Here is a 19,989-nt window from a genome sequence, read left to right as displayed (position 1 = left end):
AATAGTGACATCAGGTACAGAAATACACTCTAGTTTAAATCACCATTAGATAGGTGATGTATGAGTGCCTGAAAAATTTCTCAAATAAGAATTCTTGATTATTCTTTCTGCAAAACTGGGAGGGAATTTCAAGAGAGGTCCTACGGCGGTTTGCCACCAGCATAATTTAGCTGAGGAACCCAAGTCTAATCGCCATAGCTGTCTCTGTAGTCAAGGGAGAGTGACTGTAATTTGATCAACAATTTATATCTTCTGTGGGCTGAATTGTCCTCAGGAGATGCCTGCCTCTTTCCATGGTCTCCAGGAGCAGGCTAGGCTCCTAATTTATGTGGCTTGCTTGAGCCCCTGAATTAGAAGGAGAAATCTGGGTCATTACTTCTGTAATTTTTGGTGCATTACAACTTTAATTTGAAGTTAATCTCTGAAGTTGCAAAGAAAGAATATGCCTTTGTGAGCCATCATAGTTGACAGAAGGGACTGCTTTGTTCTTCTAGTTGTACTTTAAAGGAACATTTCTGTAATTTTTTAACCCGTCGTATCTGCAGTGTTATCAATAGAAAACCCATCATGGATCATTGATTTCTAAGTGTATTTAATATTTAGCTTATTTTTTGCTGCCTTTTGTTTCAAATGTTTTAGTAGGGAATAGTAAAAGGAAGTATGTTATCACTGAAAGAGAAAATACATCGCCCATATTCAGGGATAAGCTAAACAATACTAGAGTGTACATGACATGTTTCAGCTTTAGAGAGTCCTCCAAATCGTAGCTAACGTCTCTTAACTATTTAAGCCATCAGAGAATTGTGAATGTTAGTCTTGTTTGTTCCTTTCCCCTGGCTTTCATACAATGAGCTTGATTCCTGTTACCAGGAGAGTTTTGCTAATTTATACCTGTTGACGGTCTGATGTCCTTTGATAATTGGCCATGTGGGTGAATGACTACCAAAATTTTGCCTGAACATCAAATATCTGCATGCATAAATTGTTAAACGAAAGCATTTTTCCTCCTGTGTGGCATATAATTTAATCCATTATTACTGCCACCTTTAAAGACTGCATATGCCTGAAAGCAGAACATTAAATAACTGTTTGCCATTAATACAAATTATTGTGTTTTGACAGCTTGCTAATCAACTAAAGTAAAAATGGTGCTGTACAAATAGCGCAATTGCCTTTTAAGTGATTTTTTTTAATGTGCCTGAGAATTCTCCTTGTTTGGGCCTTTGAACCCTTATAGGATTTGTCCTCTGTGCTATGTTAATATTCAGAAGCATAAATAAAGCTTTGTTTGAGTTGTGCTCTGATGCAGAATGGATTTCTTAGTGTAGTTACTCTATGCATAATCTTGGGAAACGTTTGACCATCATGTGCTGGCTATAGATGTTACTTCCACTATGGACTGTATCAATTAACGGGCAAATGAGTGATTTAGTATTGAGCAGATTTTGACATAACGATATGTACTTTATGCAATATTCAGGTATGGGCTGTTTCTGGGGAGCCGAGAGGAAGTTTTGGAGACAGAAGGGAGTCTACTCCACTCAAGTGGGTTACGCAGGAGGGTATACTCCAAATCCTACCTACAAAGAGGTCTGTTCAGGTAAGTCTTTCTCTTTGATTTTACTTTTGTCTGTATCTGAGTATGAACAAAAATCAGAAAGCATACATTCTTTCTTTTTCTTTCCATATAACCAAGAGGTTGTACAGAGAAGTCTAAATTTCTCATCTGCGTTATTAACAATTTGTTAATTTTTTATACAGTTCAATGCACAGCATCCTATCATTTCCACGCTAAACCCTTGCATTTATTTTTCATTGCACTCTTATACTAATCCTTCTACAGTACTAATAACCCAATACAGTTCCTTTCTGTGATCTAAAACATAGAACCACTGGCAGCCAACTGACTAATGTTGCTGTGAAAGCAAATTCTTGCTTTCCTGTACTCACTGGTGGAGAACAGCTTGGAGGTTTTCTTTTGGTTTATTTTCTTGTTAACACTTTTTATGCCAAATGCTGAAGTTGATATACTGTTCTCACTGACAATCTGTCACATAGGCTTGATAGAAAGAGTGTAAAAAGTTCAGTGGCACAAACAAATAACGGACACTTTAGCAACTGTGCAGAAGTGCTGCAAGGCATCCAAAAAAGCGGAAACTTTCTGGAAATAGTAAAAAATGTGAAAAGATGTTTTAAGGTTGGTATAGAACAGAATAAAAAAGAATAGACTATTTCAGTTGGAAGGGACCTACAACAATCATCTAGTCCAACTGCCTGACCAATTCAGGGCTGACCAAAAGTTAAAGCATGTTATTAAAGGCATTGTCCAAATGCCTCTGTTTTATAGACAATACTGTACTAATTAGAAATTGCCTTAAAAATGCTAAAGAAAACATATAGATTAGGGAGAGCTTCTGGTGGGAACATATAGCAGTAGGCATTCTCCTGAGTGCAAAAGTTTAGTGTATAGAAATTTAAAAATATCTGGAACAAAAAAAAGGACACCATGCCTTTAGCATTAACTGATGCATAGATACCCAGAACCCCTGCAAAAAGCAGCAATAAGAAGCTTCATCTATGGAAGGACCAGTGATGCCTGTCATTTCCCCAAATGACCCATTACTTCCTAATACTTGTGCACTCTTGTATTTTGTGCTTTCATAATTTGCCTGCACTATCTGTAATTTTTATAAGAATATATGGTCCAAGACCTATCTGGTAATTACTGTCCACTCTGTTTAATGGCCTGGGTATTAAATAATTAGATGATTTATATAGAATAGGGATGTGCAGCACAACTTCTCTTTCCCAACACACTCACGGTTCCAGTACACCAAGGGTAGTTACGATGGACTGTTGAGTGTTTCTCCAAAGGTACTGAGTGCTGGCTGTTGGCCAAGGGGAGATGTGAACACAGGACAAGATGGTGTAGCCAGTGAAGTAGAAAAAAGGTACCTTCTCTTTTAATTATGTACAGTATAGGCTGGTTTTATATTTCAGAATAGCTCCATAGTATTGTGAGCTTTGTGTTTGATTGAGATACTTTGAAAACTTTTTGTAGCTACTTTGTGTGTTGTGAATATTCATCAATAGTGAACAAAAATAAAAATGGTAACTAAATAATAAGAATCCTGGAATAAAGAAATGGGAAAAATCTTTGAAGTCTGTTTGCTGATAGTTTTTTTAGTTAGATTTGTAGTGCAAAAACACAGCTGAGGTTATTTTTCTAGTGCTTGTTTTTATACACATTTGCATTATGGATGTTTATATGCCTCCAGATGCTGGACACTGGAGGATTTTTCGCTCAAAGATATCCAGAAGCATAAGCACATATTTCATAGCCTTGTCTGTGTGAACATAAATGGGATGTGTATGTGCTACACATTTCTGTTCCTAGTTGTGCAGCTGAGCTGAGTTGGAGAATTTACTGATTTCTGCATGCTATTTTTTTCCTATTTAGCTTCCTCTAGCTCTATTTTATTCTGATTTTATTCTGATTTTTTTTTGGCCGTGTTTTTTTCCATCTTTGAACATACTTTTTGGAAGTCTCTTTAAAGAGAGCTCTCACAATCTCTCCTAAGATATTGCCATCTGGCTGCTTCTAGTTGCCATAGTTTTCATTGGGAAGAACAGTTCTTATGAAATAGTAGACTTCAGTTATGCACTGTGTGATTGCTACTTTCTTATTCATCTGTTCTGGCAAGATCATATCTATGGTAAACACTTAGCTGTTATGTCCTCTAAATCCAGCTCTAGAAAGGACATCGGAGCCATCTAAACATTATCCACTTGGCAAGTCTTTGAGCTTTGTTTTCAGCCCATGTGGTCCTGAGGAGCTGTGCAGGAAAGTTATTTTAGTCCAACACCTTTCTGGCACTCTACTCTGAAGAAAAAAAGCAAGAATTCACTGGATGAGACATTAGGACTTCTTCTAAAAGTTCAGTGTCAGCTAGACCTCAGGCAAAATGGTGTGGATTTACTCTTTTCCCCCTGCTAAGGTCACTCAAAACATATCAGCCAATGGTGGTTCTTTTGATTCAGTTGCCTAAATGTAGGATTTTGTGCCATTTGAGATTTCTGAGAATATCCCACGTGCCACACTATAGTCACATCTGACAGTTTTTCATGGATGCCCCAGCTGCCCTTGGGCAACTCAAAAGTAACTGGATGCCTAGTTGAACAACTAATTCAAATCTAAGATATCTATGTCTACATTCACTATCCATAGTTCTATCTGGAGCTAAGGACATGGGTCATGCACTGTTGATTTGTGTGCATATGCGCTGCTACACGATGTGGAGACAGGGGAGTGTGTGCCTGCTGAGGCATAAGATTTTCCAGTCTCTTGTTCTTGGATGTTCTTGGATGCATGTGCAGTTTTGATCATGTATCTATCATCTGATCCATGCATGTTATATATCATAGAATCATAAAACCCTAGAATGTTTAGGTTGGAAGGGACCTTTAGAGATCATCTTGTTCAAACCCCCACGCCGTGGGCAAGGACATCTTTCACTAGATCAAGTTGCTCAAAGCCCCATCCAACCTGACCTTGAACACTTCCAATGATGGGACATCCACAACTTCTCTGGGCAACCTGTTCCAGTGCCTCACCACCCTCATTGTAAGAAATGTCTTCCTTATATCTAATCTAAATCTACCCTCTTTCAGTTTAAAACTGTTACCCCTTGTCCTGTCACTACAGAGCTTGATATAAAGTCTTTCTCCATCTTTCTAATAAGCCCCTTTATATATTGAAAGGCTGCAATAAGATTTCCCTGGAGCCTTCTCTTCTCCAGGCTGAACAACAACTCTCTCAGCCTTTCTCCATTGGAGAGGTGTTCCATCCCTCTGATCGTTTCTGTGGCCTTCCTCTGGACCTGCTCTAACAGGTCCATGTCTTTCTTGTACTGGGGACCCCAGAGCTGGATGCCGTACTCCAGGAGGGGTCTCACAAGAGTGAAGTAGAGGCGGAATCATCCCCCTCAATCTGCAGGCCACGCTTTTTTTCGTGCAGCCCAGGATACAATTGGCTATCTATCTATCTGGAGTGCGAGCATACATTGCCCACTCCTACCTAATTTTTCATCTACCGATATCCCCAAGTCCTTCTCTGCAGGGCTGCTCTCAATCCATTCATCACCAAGTCTGTACTGATACTGTTGATTGCCCTGACCCAAGTGCAGGACCTTGCGCTTGGCCTTGGTGAACTTCATGAGGTTCACATTGGCCCACTTCTCAAGCCTGTCAAGGTCCCTCTGGATGGCATCCCTTCCCTCAGGCATACCAGCTGCACGCTCAACTTGTATTACCCACAAACGTGCTGAAGGTGCACTCAATCCCACTGCCTATGTCATTAATAAAGATACTGAACAGTACTGGTCCCAATACAGACCCCTGAGGGACACCACTTGTTACTGATCTCCATTTGGTCATTGAGCTGTTGACTGCAACTCTTTGGATACAGCCATCCAGCCAATTCCTTATCCATTGAATAGTCCATCCATCAAACCAATATCTCTCCAATTTAGAGACAAGGATGTTGTGTGGGACCGTGTCAAAAGCCTTACAGAAGTCAAGATAGATGACGTCAGTTGCTCTTCCCTTATCCACCCCCACAGTCACTCCATGGTAGAAGGCCACCAGATTAGTCAGGTGACTAATCCAGTCAGGCTTTCTGCTTGGAAAGCTGAGCTTCTTTACACTACAAGAAATAAAGTTCCTGCTTGCTGATGTACCAGCAGCCAAAAGCGACAGGAATATGTCCTATGTACACTGGCTCATAGAGCCTACAAAGGTTTTTGTCGTCTTGTGTATTTAGGATGTTCCGTAATGATCTTAAATAATATCTTGTTTGGAGACCTCTGAGGACAACACTGCCTTAGATACAATTGAACTTAAAGTCTATTTAAATACTTGTTAATTGAGGAATTACTGAGATGGAGGCTAGGAGCATATTTGTTGCAATTTGATACTCCACTCTTTATACTAAATTTGTTAGTCTTGAGTAAGTATCTTCTATAGAAAACAAGAAAATGCTTAGGGTTTCTTTCTTCATGCTTTTAGTATATTTTCTAGAAAGGAAGTGTTGTGTTGCTTCAAATGAATACAGGTCTGTTTTCCACATCAGTGGTATTCCAGTCTTCTGCCATGATGACCATTGATGGACCTCACTGGGAAGCAAAAATGATCTGCAGACCTAGTATTAAGCTATGTGGGGGGACACCTTTTCTCTTACAGCAGCCAGGTGATGGCTGTACTGTTACAACACTGTGTTGGTACCCCATGAAAAATTAAGCCTCTAAGGGCAAACCTCCAACCTCATAAGCCTTGAAGAGCAGCGTGATTCACCTCTCTGTTGGGGAGGTGGGAAGGTCATGATTCTGCTTGAAAGGGTCAGATTAGGGTTATCCTCTTCAGATGTGGGACAGGTCATTTGAAGATTCTCCTATCAGTTGATGTGGTATTGCCTTGCTAAATTGATGTTTAAGAGATAATTGAGTTACTTTGAAGCTTATGAATACAGTACTGGAAATTATTTTTACATTTTGTGGTGACAACCATACAGATGAAAATCTGAAAAGGCATTCTGGATTGCATGAAGGATTTTGAGCTATTTTCGGTGCATTAGTCTAGTACATAAATACAGCATTTTTGGCCAGCATTAGACAACCCAGGATGTTCATTCAGTATGAAACATCTTTTCATATTTTGCTTACAGATGTTCAGAACAATTCTGTTTATCTGTATATTCATAAGCTTTTTGAAATCTGCATAGCTCAAGTGGCACTGAAATCAGAAGGGAAAAACTCTGCTGTTGTTATTCATAAACTGGTTATGTACAATTACCATATAAAATATCCAGCTAACGATGATTTTCTTAAAAACAGGGCGGTTTATAGGCTTATGGTTCAAGCTGTTAACATCTAAGCAGGTCATTTTATTTTGTTTTGGGTTTTTTTCTTTATCTTCAGTGACTATAATGTAAGACAAATAGATGAATATGCCTGTTTATTATCCAATATTAGTTAGAAGGCTTAGTGAACGTAACAGTATATTTAGTTAGTTAAACCAATTTATAATCTAGTCAATTCTCAGTACCTTTCTGAGGCATATTCTCTTGTACACCAGTCACATTTCTTAATAATTACAATGCAATATAAAAGTATGCCACATGGACTTAGTTTCTGTGTTGAGTTACATAAAATAATTGATTGTGAAGTTGTTTCACATTTCCTATGCAGCAAACCCACGTTTTTCTGAGGGATAGTATTACCTCTTGCATACCAATTAGTCTTTTGACTGATTCTTATATGTAGGAGTTCCAATTCTCCTTAAAATATCTAGGCTTCCAAAGGTCATCCAGAAGACTTCTAAATAGCTGATGGAAGAGAGTGGAGAAAGCCAAAATTCATTTCTTGCTCTGTTACCTCCTATCCCTTTGGTCAGTTGGTGATCTACAAAGTTAATTGCATCTCTACTTCATCTTAGTTATACTTGAAAGAGAAGGCAAGACAACCAGTAAAGTCCACAACAGATTGATGATTAGCATGTTTTTGCTTTAAGAATGGAAATGTGTGCAGAGGGTTTGACTCCATGACGTGGGGCTTATTTGACATATTTATGCATAAACAGCATGGTCATTAAAGCCAACAACAGAAAATCTGACTAGCTTTTTTCACGAGTTATTAATAGCACTATCGACAAAATGTAATATGGGAAAATGTTTCTTTCCTTCTCAGATTTCCCATTCCCTACAAAATACAGATGAATGTCCTATGACAAACCATCAGTATGTTGAGACAGTGCCTTATATTACTTGAAAAGCCCTTCATTAGACATCACAACACTATTCCAAAGTGGGTCTGAGTCTCCAAAATGTTTAAATGTATAATTAAACTACAAATAGTCCCTTCACTTTCTGTAGCTTATAAAGGGATCTGAAGATTTTCATGAACAGAAACTAAGTCCACAAGATTAAAGTTTCTGAGCAGTAATGAGAATGGCTCAGAACTTTTTCTTTTATTATTAAATCGCCGTCAAGAGAATAGATTCCTGTTGTGCCTTTGTCTGTTCTTTTTTTTCTTATAAGAACAGGATATAGGAATTTTAATGACTTACAGATTCTGTGAAGAATATCAGTGTTCACCATGCCCTTGATCTGTACAACGTGCCTTGATACGATTGGCCAATTGCTCCATCTCTCCCTTTTTCTTGCCTAGTTCACCTGTAAGGAAGGAAGAAAAGGTCAGCCAATCAAAGTACAAAATACTGTATTGATCAAAGTTAATGTCATGTACTGTGGCTATTAATGTTTTGTATAATTTTTGAGGCAATTGAAGAACAGGATTTTGTAGAAAATATATAATTTTTATTAACTAGGCCACAGTTAGAATAAGTTGTGTCACTGTAATCGTGAGACTATAGTCCTAGGAGCCTCCTAGATGTGCAGACAAAACCTTGATATAACCCTATGAACTATAATTTGTCCTTGATACAATTGCTAAGTCATGAAATAAAATGAATGTACCAATTTCACTTCAAAAAATCATTTGGAAAGGTGATAGCAGATGCTGCTGCAATGTTAAAACCTTGGCAACAAGAAATATAACAGATGCATTGAATTTCAGTTACCTGCTATATTGCAGTCCTACCTAGGAAATTGTCTATGTTGACATGACTGACGTGTTCTTTTTCAACAGAAGAACTTCTTGTTGACCAAGAAAACTTCATTATACCTTAGTATACCAGGATACAGAAATGTGTTCTGTAGATTCATCATTTAAAAATAAAACACAAAATAAATATTTTACCAACCATTGTCTGAAAAACAAAAAGCTCCCTGTCCGCAAGGGATAGTAGCTGCTCTGCTTGGGGAGTTCTGCTACATCTTTAATCAAGGTTAAGTTTACTTTTCCATTTCAGAATTTGACTTCTCAGGGTTAATATCTTGACTGATTCAGGCTTGAAGAAGTTAAACTGATATTTATTATTTAGATACCTGATTGTGCCTTGTGGCAAATATAAAATCCTAATAGCCTCACTGCTATCCTTTGTTCCTTTTATCTATTTATTTCAGCATTGCCCATAATCACAGGCTTAGGTAGTAGTAACAGTATAAATACTAAATATTTTATTTATTATTAACAACTTTATTTGAATTGTATTCCGCTGAGATGTGTTGTTTCCATCTTTCTCATCTCCTGGTTTTATTAAAGATATATATAAGATGAAAACATGATAGCCCCAGAGGTTGAAAGAGCCTTTACAGAACAAGTCAAAGACAAAATCTTCTGACCTGGAGCCCACATTAAGTTCCCAAAGGACCTTCATTTTCAGAAGAGACTCCACGCAGGATTAGGCTGTGATATTCACCATGTCACTGTGCCTGAGAACAGAAGATGCAGCAGGAAGCTGCTTCTCATTTTAGACATGGGAACATGATGTATTTGTGAAAAAGATGATGTTACCAAAGGGCTCACAGTTGTTATTATGGCTACTGGGTTTCTCTTACATTTTGTTTTTGCTATGGAGACACTTGAAAAGGAAAAAAACCAACAAGGCCAGTCTACTCAGTTTACCAAACTGTCCTCCCAGAAGTAGTGATTACTACAGGTGGTAACTCCAATGAGGTCACCTGTGGCTATTCGTGTGCATGAGAACCATTCTTGGTATGTAATATTTGAAGTATCATGCGCAAACTGATACTACAAGTCAAAAGAAAGAGGAAAAACAACAAGCAAAAGAATGTCATGAGGGGTAGAGATCAGAGATGGAAGAAACCAGGGAGAAGGTACAGCTATTGGGAGAGCATCGCTCTGGAAGTAAGGCAGATGGTAGAACATGTTTGTGTTTTCCCTGTATTTCTTGTTTATTGTGGTATGTTTGTGTCATTTTGCTGCTCCTACTGCTTATTCCCCAAGCTGAAATCTTCGTTTCTTTAGTGGCACATGACTGAAATGCTTTGGGGGTAATATGGATATTTCTGAGAATATATTTTTCCTGAAGTTGGGAGAATACTGAAATTACTATGTGTAAACATAGCCCACTTTGACTTACTCCCTTTATGGAACATGGTCCTATGCTGGCATATAAAAGTTTGTAAATTGAATACTATCTCAACAAGATGATTAAGATTTTGAATAATTGTACAAGTGACCTGCATAGTTTCTATGTCTTGGATGAATGATGAAAATATCTAATTACAAGAGTTTAACTTTCTTCTTTTTGCTCATGTCGTGGTTTAACCCCAGCCGGCAGCTAAGCACCACGCAGCCGCTCGCTCACTGCCCCCCCACCCCTGGGATGGGGGAGAGAATCAGGAAAAAAAACCTCGTGAGTTGAGATAAAGACAGTTTAATAGGACAGAAAGGAATGAAAAACAATGATAATGATAATAATAATAATATGACAATAGCAATACTAAAAGAATTAAACTATACGAAGCAAGTGGTGCACAATGCAATTGCTCACCACTCGTTGACCGATGCCCAGTTAGTTCCCGAGCCGCGATCCCCCCTCCCAGTTAACTCCCCCCAGTTTATATACTGGGCATGATGTCATATGGTATGGAATAGCTCTTTGGCCAGTTTGGGTCAGCTGTCCTGATGGTGTCCCCTCCCAGCTTCTTGTGCCCCTCCAGCCTTCTTGCTGGCTGGGCATGAGAAGCTGAAAAATCCTTGACTTAGTATAAACACTACTTAGCAACAACTAAAAACATCAGTGTGTTATCAACATTCTTTTCCTACTAAATCCAAAACACAGCACTATACCAGCTACTAGGAAGAAAATTAACTCTGTCCTAGCCGAAACCAGGACAGCTCAGCCGTGCCCAAGAAGATTATTGTATCTCAGTTTATAATAAGCAAAATTATGATAGTCAAGCGCTGCTCTGTCTTACATTTGCAGACTCATGCACTCTCACATGAGTTTCTCCAGGTGAGAAGAATTTGGCCCATGAGTAAGAAAAGAAATTGGTCCAGTGATAGGAGAGGCAGAGCCTTTGGGGTCCTCATGGCTGTAGTGTTGAAAATGCAGTGTAGAAAATGCAGTTTCCGCATTTGACGTGGAGTAACAACAGGGTAAAGGACGCTTTGAGAAGGATTTTGGGAAAGCCAGGGCTCAAGGGAATTCACGGAATTGCTCACAAAAATTAAGAAAGGTCATACAAATCCCTTTGGGAGTGTGACACATAGTAGTAGGCAACTGCGCTGTACTACTGTTTAGAGACTTACAAAGAGAAGACAGTCGCTAAAGAAATAGCTTGTTTTCACTTAGCTGGTTACACTGAAAAAACTAAATAGAAATAATGCTTGGGTCAATTCAATTATTTTTTTTCCTGATTAGTTTTGGCTAATAGAAAAACCAAAGAAATGAAGAAATTGGGACCAAGTGGAACACTGATTTAGTTTTAAATTGTTCCTAAATTTTTAGGAAGGATTAAGGTAATGGAACCGTATTTTAGAATGGCACTTTGGCTTGAACTAAAACAAAAATCAAAATATTTCATTATGAAAAGAACAACCCCCCACTTCTCAGAATTCTACAGTGACATCCATTAAGTGAAACCATCAACAAAGTTGAAAAATTTTTTGGTCAGCCTCAGGATGCATTTTGGGGGAAAAAGGCTCATAAAATAGCAAGCGATTACACCTGTGCACAGCAAGAAATATTTTCTGAGAGAGATCAAGCAGTTTGTTTGAGGAGTCCTAACTTATCTTGGTAAAGCTGAGAAATGAAGGATCCTTCAGGGAAGTCATCTTTCAATTTAATCGCTGATGATTTGCTGTGGGCTAGGACTTGAGTACATCCATTGTAGGTGTATTCTTTTTAGAAGACACAAAAATCTTTCAAATGCTTTGGTGCACTAAAAAAGACAGAGATTGTAAAGCCAGGATAGGCTGTAAATTATGATCGAGTCACAATCCTGGTGTAAGAGAAGGTATAGGATGCCGTATACGAATTTCTGCATGAAGTATCAAAACCTATTGCTAGGTGGGCTCCATCACTTTATGTTTGTATGCTGTCAGGTTGGGTGCCCTAAGTACTACTGTACTCACAGTAGTAAGCTACAAAGGCCAAGCTACTGAAAAGACTATTATCCAATTTTTATTTGAATACCCAAAGTGATAGAAAATCTGCCATTTCCATTAGTAGGAAACTTCCCCACAGTAATAGGGTGCAACAGCCCTCATAACCGGTTTGTAGAAGGACTGAGCTAGATCTGCAGCAGAGATCTTTACCACCAGAGCTCAAGGGATAATCCACAAGCCACACAAGATACTTCTGGCAAAAGATGACTGAGGTACAATTGGTACACAGACTCCTTCTGCTTTTTGTTTATTGACTTCAAGATCCTTTACAAAAATTGTGTCTTCCTGTGTGAGACCTGGCTGCTCCTACAGCATGGGCAGGAGGGAGGGTGGATCACTCTTTTCTTGACCCTGGGATCTAAGATTTGTTTAATGAAATATGTTAGCCATTGCTTGACTAACTGGGTCACTCAAAGGTTTATTTAGGTCCCCACTAAGGAACCAAATCCCCTTTTTATTTAAGCTATCTTTAAGGAAATTTCTGGGATATACAATCTCAAAAAAGGGAGAAAATAAAGGGAAAGTATTTGACTACTTGAAGTATAACTGCTGTGTTGTTTCACACCTAGGATGCATTTAGTCTAACAATCTACTTCAGCGGAAGTTAGCATGAGTTCTGCCTTCATATACCTCACATCTTCCAGGTATTTTAGTGATTTAGTATTTAATAATCACTGATGACCTTTTCTATATTAGTTTGTCTATCCATTTGTTTAATATGATTTTATTTCTGGCATTCACAAATATGAGGTGAAAATTGTGGTTTCATTAACTCTAGTGCTGAAACTGTGCAGGAAGTTTCAGAGAAAACTTGCTAAAGTTAAACACTATTTTGCTAAAGGTTATTTCATGCCAGCTAGGTATCAATGCACCTGGGAATGAAGTATTTATTCTGAGGAGTAAGTAAAAAGAGCTTCATTTGCTTTACTGCTAATACTGCCTTATTAATGAGTATTCCATAGTTACATGCTGTATCTCTATACCATCACTAGAGCTCAAAGCAACAGGTAAGCTGACAAGCGGAGAAAAAACAAGGTAAAGGGGAAAAAACAAACAGCAGATCCATTATAGGAGATCTGAAAATATCAGAATTTTATTTTTTTTTCTTCTGAACGGTTACTGCTTTGAAAGACTTCTGTAATACATCTTTGGAGGCTTTCACTCTGGCACCAGGAAGGAGATGTTTCTTCATGGCTGCACATCATATGGCATCAGCCTCCCTGGTGTGCTTCACGCACAACGGTACTGGCAGGAGCTGTTTTTTCTTACCCCATAGTTATAATAGTTGCTGTCATTCATCTACCTCGGATTCAAATTGTATGTGAACTGTGACCACCAACAGTACTAAGAGCATACCTCATTTCCACATCAGTGAGATCTCTTCAGCCTGTCGATGTGGGCAAAGTGGCCAGTCTAAGGTAACTGGCCTTAAACCTGTATGTCAAAAGGAGGAGAAGCTGCCTGCCTCAGAGAGGGTCCACTTGGAGCTGCAGACACTCTTAAAAAAATCAGCAGGGTAAAGTCTCCTGAAAGGATGTCTCCTCTTTAGCTTCTAAAGAAGCTTCTTTGTTATCAGCACTAGTGACATTCCCAGAAAGGTTGTCAAGGCTACGCACAGGCTACATCTATGTCAGTAAACTGAACAGGGCACAGATTTGGGCATGAGTATGTGATCAATCGTACCGCTGGATTGCTTTGGTAGTCCCTGACATGGTCGTAGCCAGGCCAGTAGCCTGTCCGGGACAATTCCTAGACACAGCTGATGGTTGATATGGTACAGATACTCAAACCCAATAAGCAGTGTGGATGCACAAACCCTGTTTAGTTTAGTTGCAAGGTAAGTTCTGTTGTGCAGTTGGCTGTACAGCCAGAGAGTAATCCTAGGCCTGTTGTACTTACTAACAAATATTTTGCACTGAGAAACTCGGTGGACTCTTTTGACTGCCCTACTCATGTTTTCAATATTTTTTGAGCTGTGTTGTCTATACTGACATTCACAACCAGCCCTTTAAACCCATGGATCCTGGGAGTTCTCTGGCTGGGAAGAAGCAAGAAGGAATTACCAGCTTTGCCTCCTCGACTCTGCATGCCGTGCATGCCTGGAGACACTTCTGTACCTATTACTGAGCACAAAAATATATTGTGGCAGTGCTTGCATACACATGCGCCCACAGTGCTAACACGCAGATCAAATCTGCCTGGAAAAAAAACCAACCCTGACATGTGGCTAACCTTATTTTTTGTCTACTGGTTCCCCACTTGGTTTTATCCAGTGTTTATTCAGTGAAGCGATTCACTTACTTAGAAACTATTTTTATTTTCTTTCTGAGGAGTGAAAAATGTTAATTGTAGCTGAAATGCCTTCAAGTGCTTCTGTTCTAATGTCACATTTCCATAAAGTCTATACAGTTTGCTTTCTGCTAAAATAGTACAGCAGTAGAACAAAAATACTAAAAAAGTATCATTAAAGTTTTGAATGCTAGACTTGGCATGGACTATGACCTTCCTGAGTAAAGCACAGGAAAAAAAATAGGGTCCTTTCCTCCCAAAGCGTACCATGTAAGACTAAGAGAAAAGAGAACAGATTGCTGCAGACAGTTGGAGAAATCAAAAGAAACTATAAGAGAATTTTAATTAATATGATAAGCCATCATCTCAACATACTAGTATGTATGTGCCACTACCTGTTTTTGAGTAGAAAGTAAGTGAATGGAAAGCAGTTTCTACTATACTGTCCTTGGGTTCCCAGGCTTGTTTTGGGTTTTAAACTGGAGCATGATGCAGACTGTGATGGTCCTTCTTCTCATAGAATGGTTTGGGTTGGAAGGGAACTTAAAGATCATCTAGTTCCAACCCCCCTGCCATGGGCAGGGACACCTTCCACTAGACCAGCTTGCTCAGAGCCCCATCCAGCCTGGTCTTGAACGCTTCTGGGGATGGGGCATCCACAGCCTCTCTGGGCAACCTGTGCCAGTGCCTCACCACCCTCACAGTGAAGAACTTCTTCCTTACATCTCATCTAAGTCTACCCTCTTTCAGTTTAAAGCCATTACCCCTTGTCCTATCACCACATGCCCTTGTAAAAAGAATCTCTCCAGCTTTCTTGTAGGCCCCTTTAGGTACTGGCAGGCTGCTATAAGGTCTCCCCAGAGCCTGCTCTTCTCCAGGCTGAACAACCCCAACTCTCTCAGCCTGTCTTCACAGAAGAGGTGCTCCAGCCCTCTGATCATCTTTGTGGCCCTCCTCTGGACTTGCTCCAACAGGTCCATGTCCTTCTTATGTTGGGGGCCCCAGAGCTGGACGAAGTACTCCAGGTTGGGTCTCACGAGAGCGGAGTAGAGGGGGAGAATAACCTCCCTCGACCTGCTGCTTACGCTTCTTTGATGCAGCCCGGGATGCGATTGGCTTTCTGGGCTGCAAGCACACATTGCTGAGTCATGTTGACTTCTCATCAGCCAATGTTGAGTTTCTTGTCAACCAGGAATTCTCAGGAATCTCATCAGCCACGAAAAATAGAGCTGCACTCCTGTTACCTAGTACTAGAGTTTTTGGTAGCATCCGTTGTAGCACCTCTGGGAGAGGTAGGGAGAAGAGGGCTTCTGTCACCAAAAGCATGAGGTCAGCTCGCTGAGCATGTGTGGTGTCCCAGTGGAGGTTGTGGCTTTGGCTGTCGTTAGGTAGTAGCATTTCAGTCTGAAGAAGTCAAAGGAACAAGTATAACCTTAATGGGTGATACTCAACACAATTGTGTTAAAGGGATGGTAATCTATGCCTATGTTCAGTTTAGAAACTTCTCAGGGGCAACTAGATGGAGATGGCAGAAATCTTTCAGCATAAGTGGGAGGCTGCTGGGAGCAGGGAGTAGGTATGCACATTAGGCAAGTTATGGTACTCTCTGCAGAGTTGTTTGGGGAGAAAGGCTTCATGGCTCATGGGCATTGTTGAGCTCTTCATGGCCCTGTCATAACACTTCTGCCTCCTTTCAGGTTCAGTCCTTCTAGAGGCAGAGGAAATGGAGATCCTTTCAAGTACTTACAGATACTCATGCATCAAATTGCTGCAGGGAGCTGTAGCAGTTGTTTTATCTTGCTTCTCTGGAAGCAGAGTAACTGTTCTGTTCAGCTTAGGAGCCAGCTAAACAGCAGAAATATGCACTGAGGCTAAACCATGCATTATAGCTGGCAGCCTTGACTAAGATGCATCTCCTTAATTATAAAGGTTAGAAGAGATTCCAAAACAAGGTGAAAATTTGCCATCACTGCGAAGCTTTAGGATTTGTTTATCTTTCTAAAATACGTTCAGCTTAGCCATGAGTTATCCGCCTCATAGCTATGAAAGAATACTTTCCTCCTCAAAAGCAGACTGGTTTAAAGGAGGCTCTCCGGCCTGTGTTATTAAGGAGGTCATAATTTATTCTGGCCATAACTTTCCTTTATTCATCCTGGTAAGGTGACAGGTACTATGCACTAAACTGAAAGTTTGCATTATCATCAACTACCGTGATTACACATTGTTTACTTCTTTTTTTTTGCCCCCCCCCCCTTTTTTTTTTATTTTTGTGTTATAATTACAGTGGTTTAGATTTTCTGGAAAGGATACAGCGTTTAATCATGTCATTATGTGTGCTGAATACTGTGAAAATTCTTTGTTCCAGCTCAAGTGGAACACCATTATAATACTCTTATCATCTATTAAGAAAGTAATAAATTGGGCCAAATTGATCCTAGACATAATTCTGCTGATATCAATGGTGTTACATCAGGAAGAAATTTGTCTCAGTCTGTTAATACGATCATAAAAGAGAAAAGTGGCTACCAAGTAGCAAACAAGTCTTGGAAAAAGAAGTTCCACTCTCATTGATTAGGCCCTGTTTGTGCAATGTTTTGAAGCTACAAAGCATTGCAAGAGTGCTAAATATTGTTGTTAGTATTATTACTATTACTAGTATTTTCTGAAAGGACTGTGTATGGTGAGGAAAATGATCAGGATTTTATTTCGTTCCTCTCCTTTCAATTTTTGGCAGTGCACTTTTCTTCAGCAGAACTGACCCCGAACCAGTGGTAGGTGCAGATGGGACCATTATTTTCTACCGCTTCATTTATTTTGTTTAACAAATGGCTTCATTTTATTTCTTGCCTCATTCCTCTCTGTTCAGGGACAGTTTAGCCCTTCTGCAGGTGTTCAAAGATGTTCAAAGACTGGAGTAATGTGTAATGAGTTCTCCACTCACAATGCAATCTCCCAGCCTACCTTTGTGATCCATTCAGAAGTCTTTAAGTGAAGCTAAAATTAAATGAAAAAATATAGACTGGGATCTGGTGTCCTTAGTCTGTGAGCTGAACTTAGGCACCTAGCTTGAAAGCGCAAAGAAGGTAGGATCCGATTTTCATGAATTAAGTAGGTCAGATTTTGGATGGGGAAGGGACCTCTTCTTCCTTCTGCTTCTGAGTGTGCAGCAACATGTGATCCAAAGTGGAAATGTGGTGTGTACAGAAGCAAACAAGATGAGATTCTTGCACAGGAAAAAGCAGGGGTCCCAGATTTGGCTTCCCACAGTGTATGTGGCATGAAACTGTTACAAAGTATACAAAAAAAAGATGTTAACCATGAGAATAGGTTCCAGGACCTTGCCCTTCTTTCTCTCCTTCTCCTCCCTGCCCCAGATTACCCTAATCAGTAGAAGAAAACTAGCTTCCCATCTGGCTTTATGGCAACCAAAGAAGAGCGGCAAAGCTGGTGAAGGGTCTAGAGCACAAGTCCTGTGAGGAGCGGCTGAGGGCACTGGGGTTGTTCAGCCTGGAGAAAAGGAGGCTCAGGGGAGACCTTCTCGCTCTCTACAGCTACCTGAAAGGAGGTTGTAGCGAGGTGGGGGTCGGGCTCTTCTCCCAAGTAACAAGCGATAGGAGAGGAAACGGCCTCAAGCTGCACCAGGGGAGGTTTAGATTGGGTATTAGGAAAAATTTCTTCACTGAAAGGGTTGTCAAGCACTGGAACAGGCTGCCCAGGGAAGTGGTTGAGTCACTGTCCCTGGAGGTATTTAAAAGACGTGTAGATGTGGTGCTTAGGGTCATGGTTTAGTGGTGGACTTGGCAGTGTTAGGTTAATGGTTGGACCCGATGATCTTAAAGGTCTTTTCCAACCTAAATGATGCTATGATTCTATAATCTTGCATTTGTGGCTAGACAGTGGCCTTGCTTCATCAGGACAAGTAACAGATGTGCTTCCTGAGCATATCCTCCAGCCTGGTAGTTAGGATGCTCTCAAGAGACGTATGTCTCTTATTTTGAGAGTCATTTGGGATCCAGGCATCAAACTTCCTGAGCAGGTGTTTGAACCGAGGGCTATCACACCAAAGGTGTGCAATATTTTGGTACCAGCTCCCACTGTTTCAGATCTAATTAACTAGGAAGAGCAAAATACTCTTCCTGGTCTTTCCCAGAGATTCACACCCTCTGAACCTCACCAAAGGCTCTAATGATTAGCAGTATCTTTTATATAGCAGTAGGGATTTAAGGAACTTTGCACACTAAAGAGAATTATTTCTAAAGCCTGCTTGAAGGATGGCTATTTCAGGTAGCTATGGAAAATAAAATAATTAATTAAAAAGAGAAAAATTTTGCAGCAAAACTGCATTTGTTGCTACTGCTCTTGTAATAGGCAGTTTTGATCTTCTGCACTAAAGGTGCAGAAATAACTAGTGTCACAACAGATATGGAAGGCAAATTCTGCAGAGCAACTGAGTATAAAGCCAAGTGTCTTACTACATATTCATCTATTTACTGCCTTTCATTCTTGTCTAATTCCTTTATTTACAATATGGTAATAGACTTTTCTCCATACAGACTCATTGTTACCATGAAATAGAATTTATCTACACGTGATAGGTTCATATAACGTGTGAGGGCAGAATTCATCAAAACAATTGAGCTATGAGCAGGGATATCACTTAGTTGCTTTTTGCGTCCTTTATTCTCATCTTTCTGCATTTGAATTGTTAAACAGGAGCTCTGCTGCAGTGTCAAAGCGTATCTTACGAAAGCTGTTGCCATAGCGTTATACCTAGATATGAATTCTTTTTGTATCACTGGCACAATAAGTGGTTATTTATTTGTACTTAGGCCTATTTAATAGCTCTTAATTAGAAGAATGGCCCAGAGTTTGAGGAACAACTTAGCTACTAGAACTACTGCTCCCATTGTATTCGATAAAGATCAGATAAAACTTTTTCAGATAACTTTTTTCAGAAAGTTATGAGAAAATAACTCCCTCTTTTCTCACCTCTTCCAAGAATCCCTAAACTACCACTGTAGTTGTCACACCAGCAATGCAACCTTCCTCTCCTCTTCTGAAACCCCTCCTAGAAATGAAACTTCTCCCTGAATGCAGCAAGGGAAGATCTTCCCATTTAATTACACTCGTACTGAAAATGGGTAACAGAAGTTCCTCTCACGCAGCACCACAGTCTTGGTTGGCGTGTGCTTTCTTCCCTTTTGTTGCTCTTGCCTTTCATGTTCCTCAGCAGCGGTTTTAATGCTGGACTTTGCCTGGCAGCTCTTTGGAGCAGAACGTATTGCAGAAAGAAGGAGGAGCACCTCAGCTGGGCTGTTACCTTGAGACTCAGCTGATTTCCTTCTGTTCCTGGCTCCAAGGCTGACTTGGATGACCTTCAGCTCTTCCTGCCTATTGTCCTCATTTATAAAAAAGGAGATACTTTATCTTGTCTTATAAAGCGCTCTGAAATCTACAGTGATGTGGATTTTTCTGGTACTGAGTGTTGGAGGAAAGCATAGGTAACGAGGGGAAATCTAAGGTTTCTTTTATCTCCTGTACTCATAGAGAATTTAAACTGATATGTTTAGGTATTTATATATCCAAATTGTTTTATTCAGCTGAAAAG

General features: G+C 39.8%; 1 protein-coding gene across 1 annotated transcript in view; it reads left to right on the top strand.

Annotated features, from left to right (window-relative positions):
* MSRA (methionine sulfoxide reductase A) overlaps nucleotides 1–19,989 on the top strand; it is a 300,168-nt gene that overhangs the window by 144,847 nt on the left and 135,332 nt on the right. The window contains exon 3 of the mRNA XM_050893801.1: nucleotides 1,481–1,600. Within this exon, the coding sequence (XP_050749758.1) occupies nucleotides 1,481–1,600 (120 nt within the window). The remainder of the gene's footprint in view (nucleotides 1–1,480; nucleotides 1,601–19,989) is intronic.

The sequence above is a fragment of the Gymnogyps californianus genome, chromosome 3, assembly GCF_018139145.2.
Source record: "Gymnogyps californianus isolate 813 chromosome 3, ASM1813914v2, whole genome shotgun sequence".
Taxonomy (NCBI): domain Eukaryota; kingdom Metazoa; phylum Chordata; class Aves; order Accipitriformes; family Cathartidae; genus Gymnogyps; species Gymnogyps californianus.
This window is presented reverse-complemented; position numbering and strand designations above follow the sequence as displayed.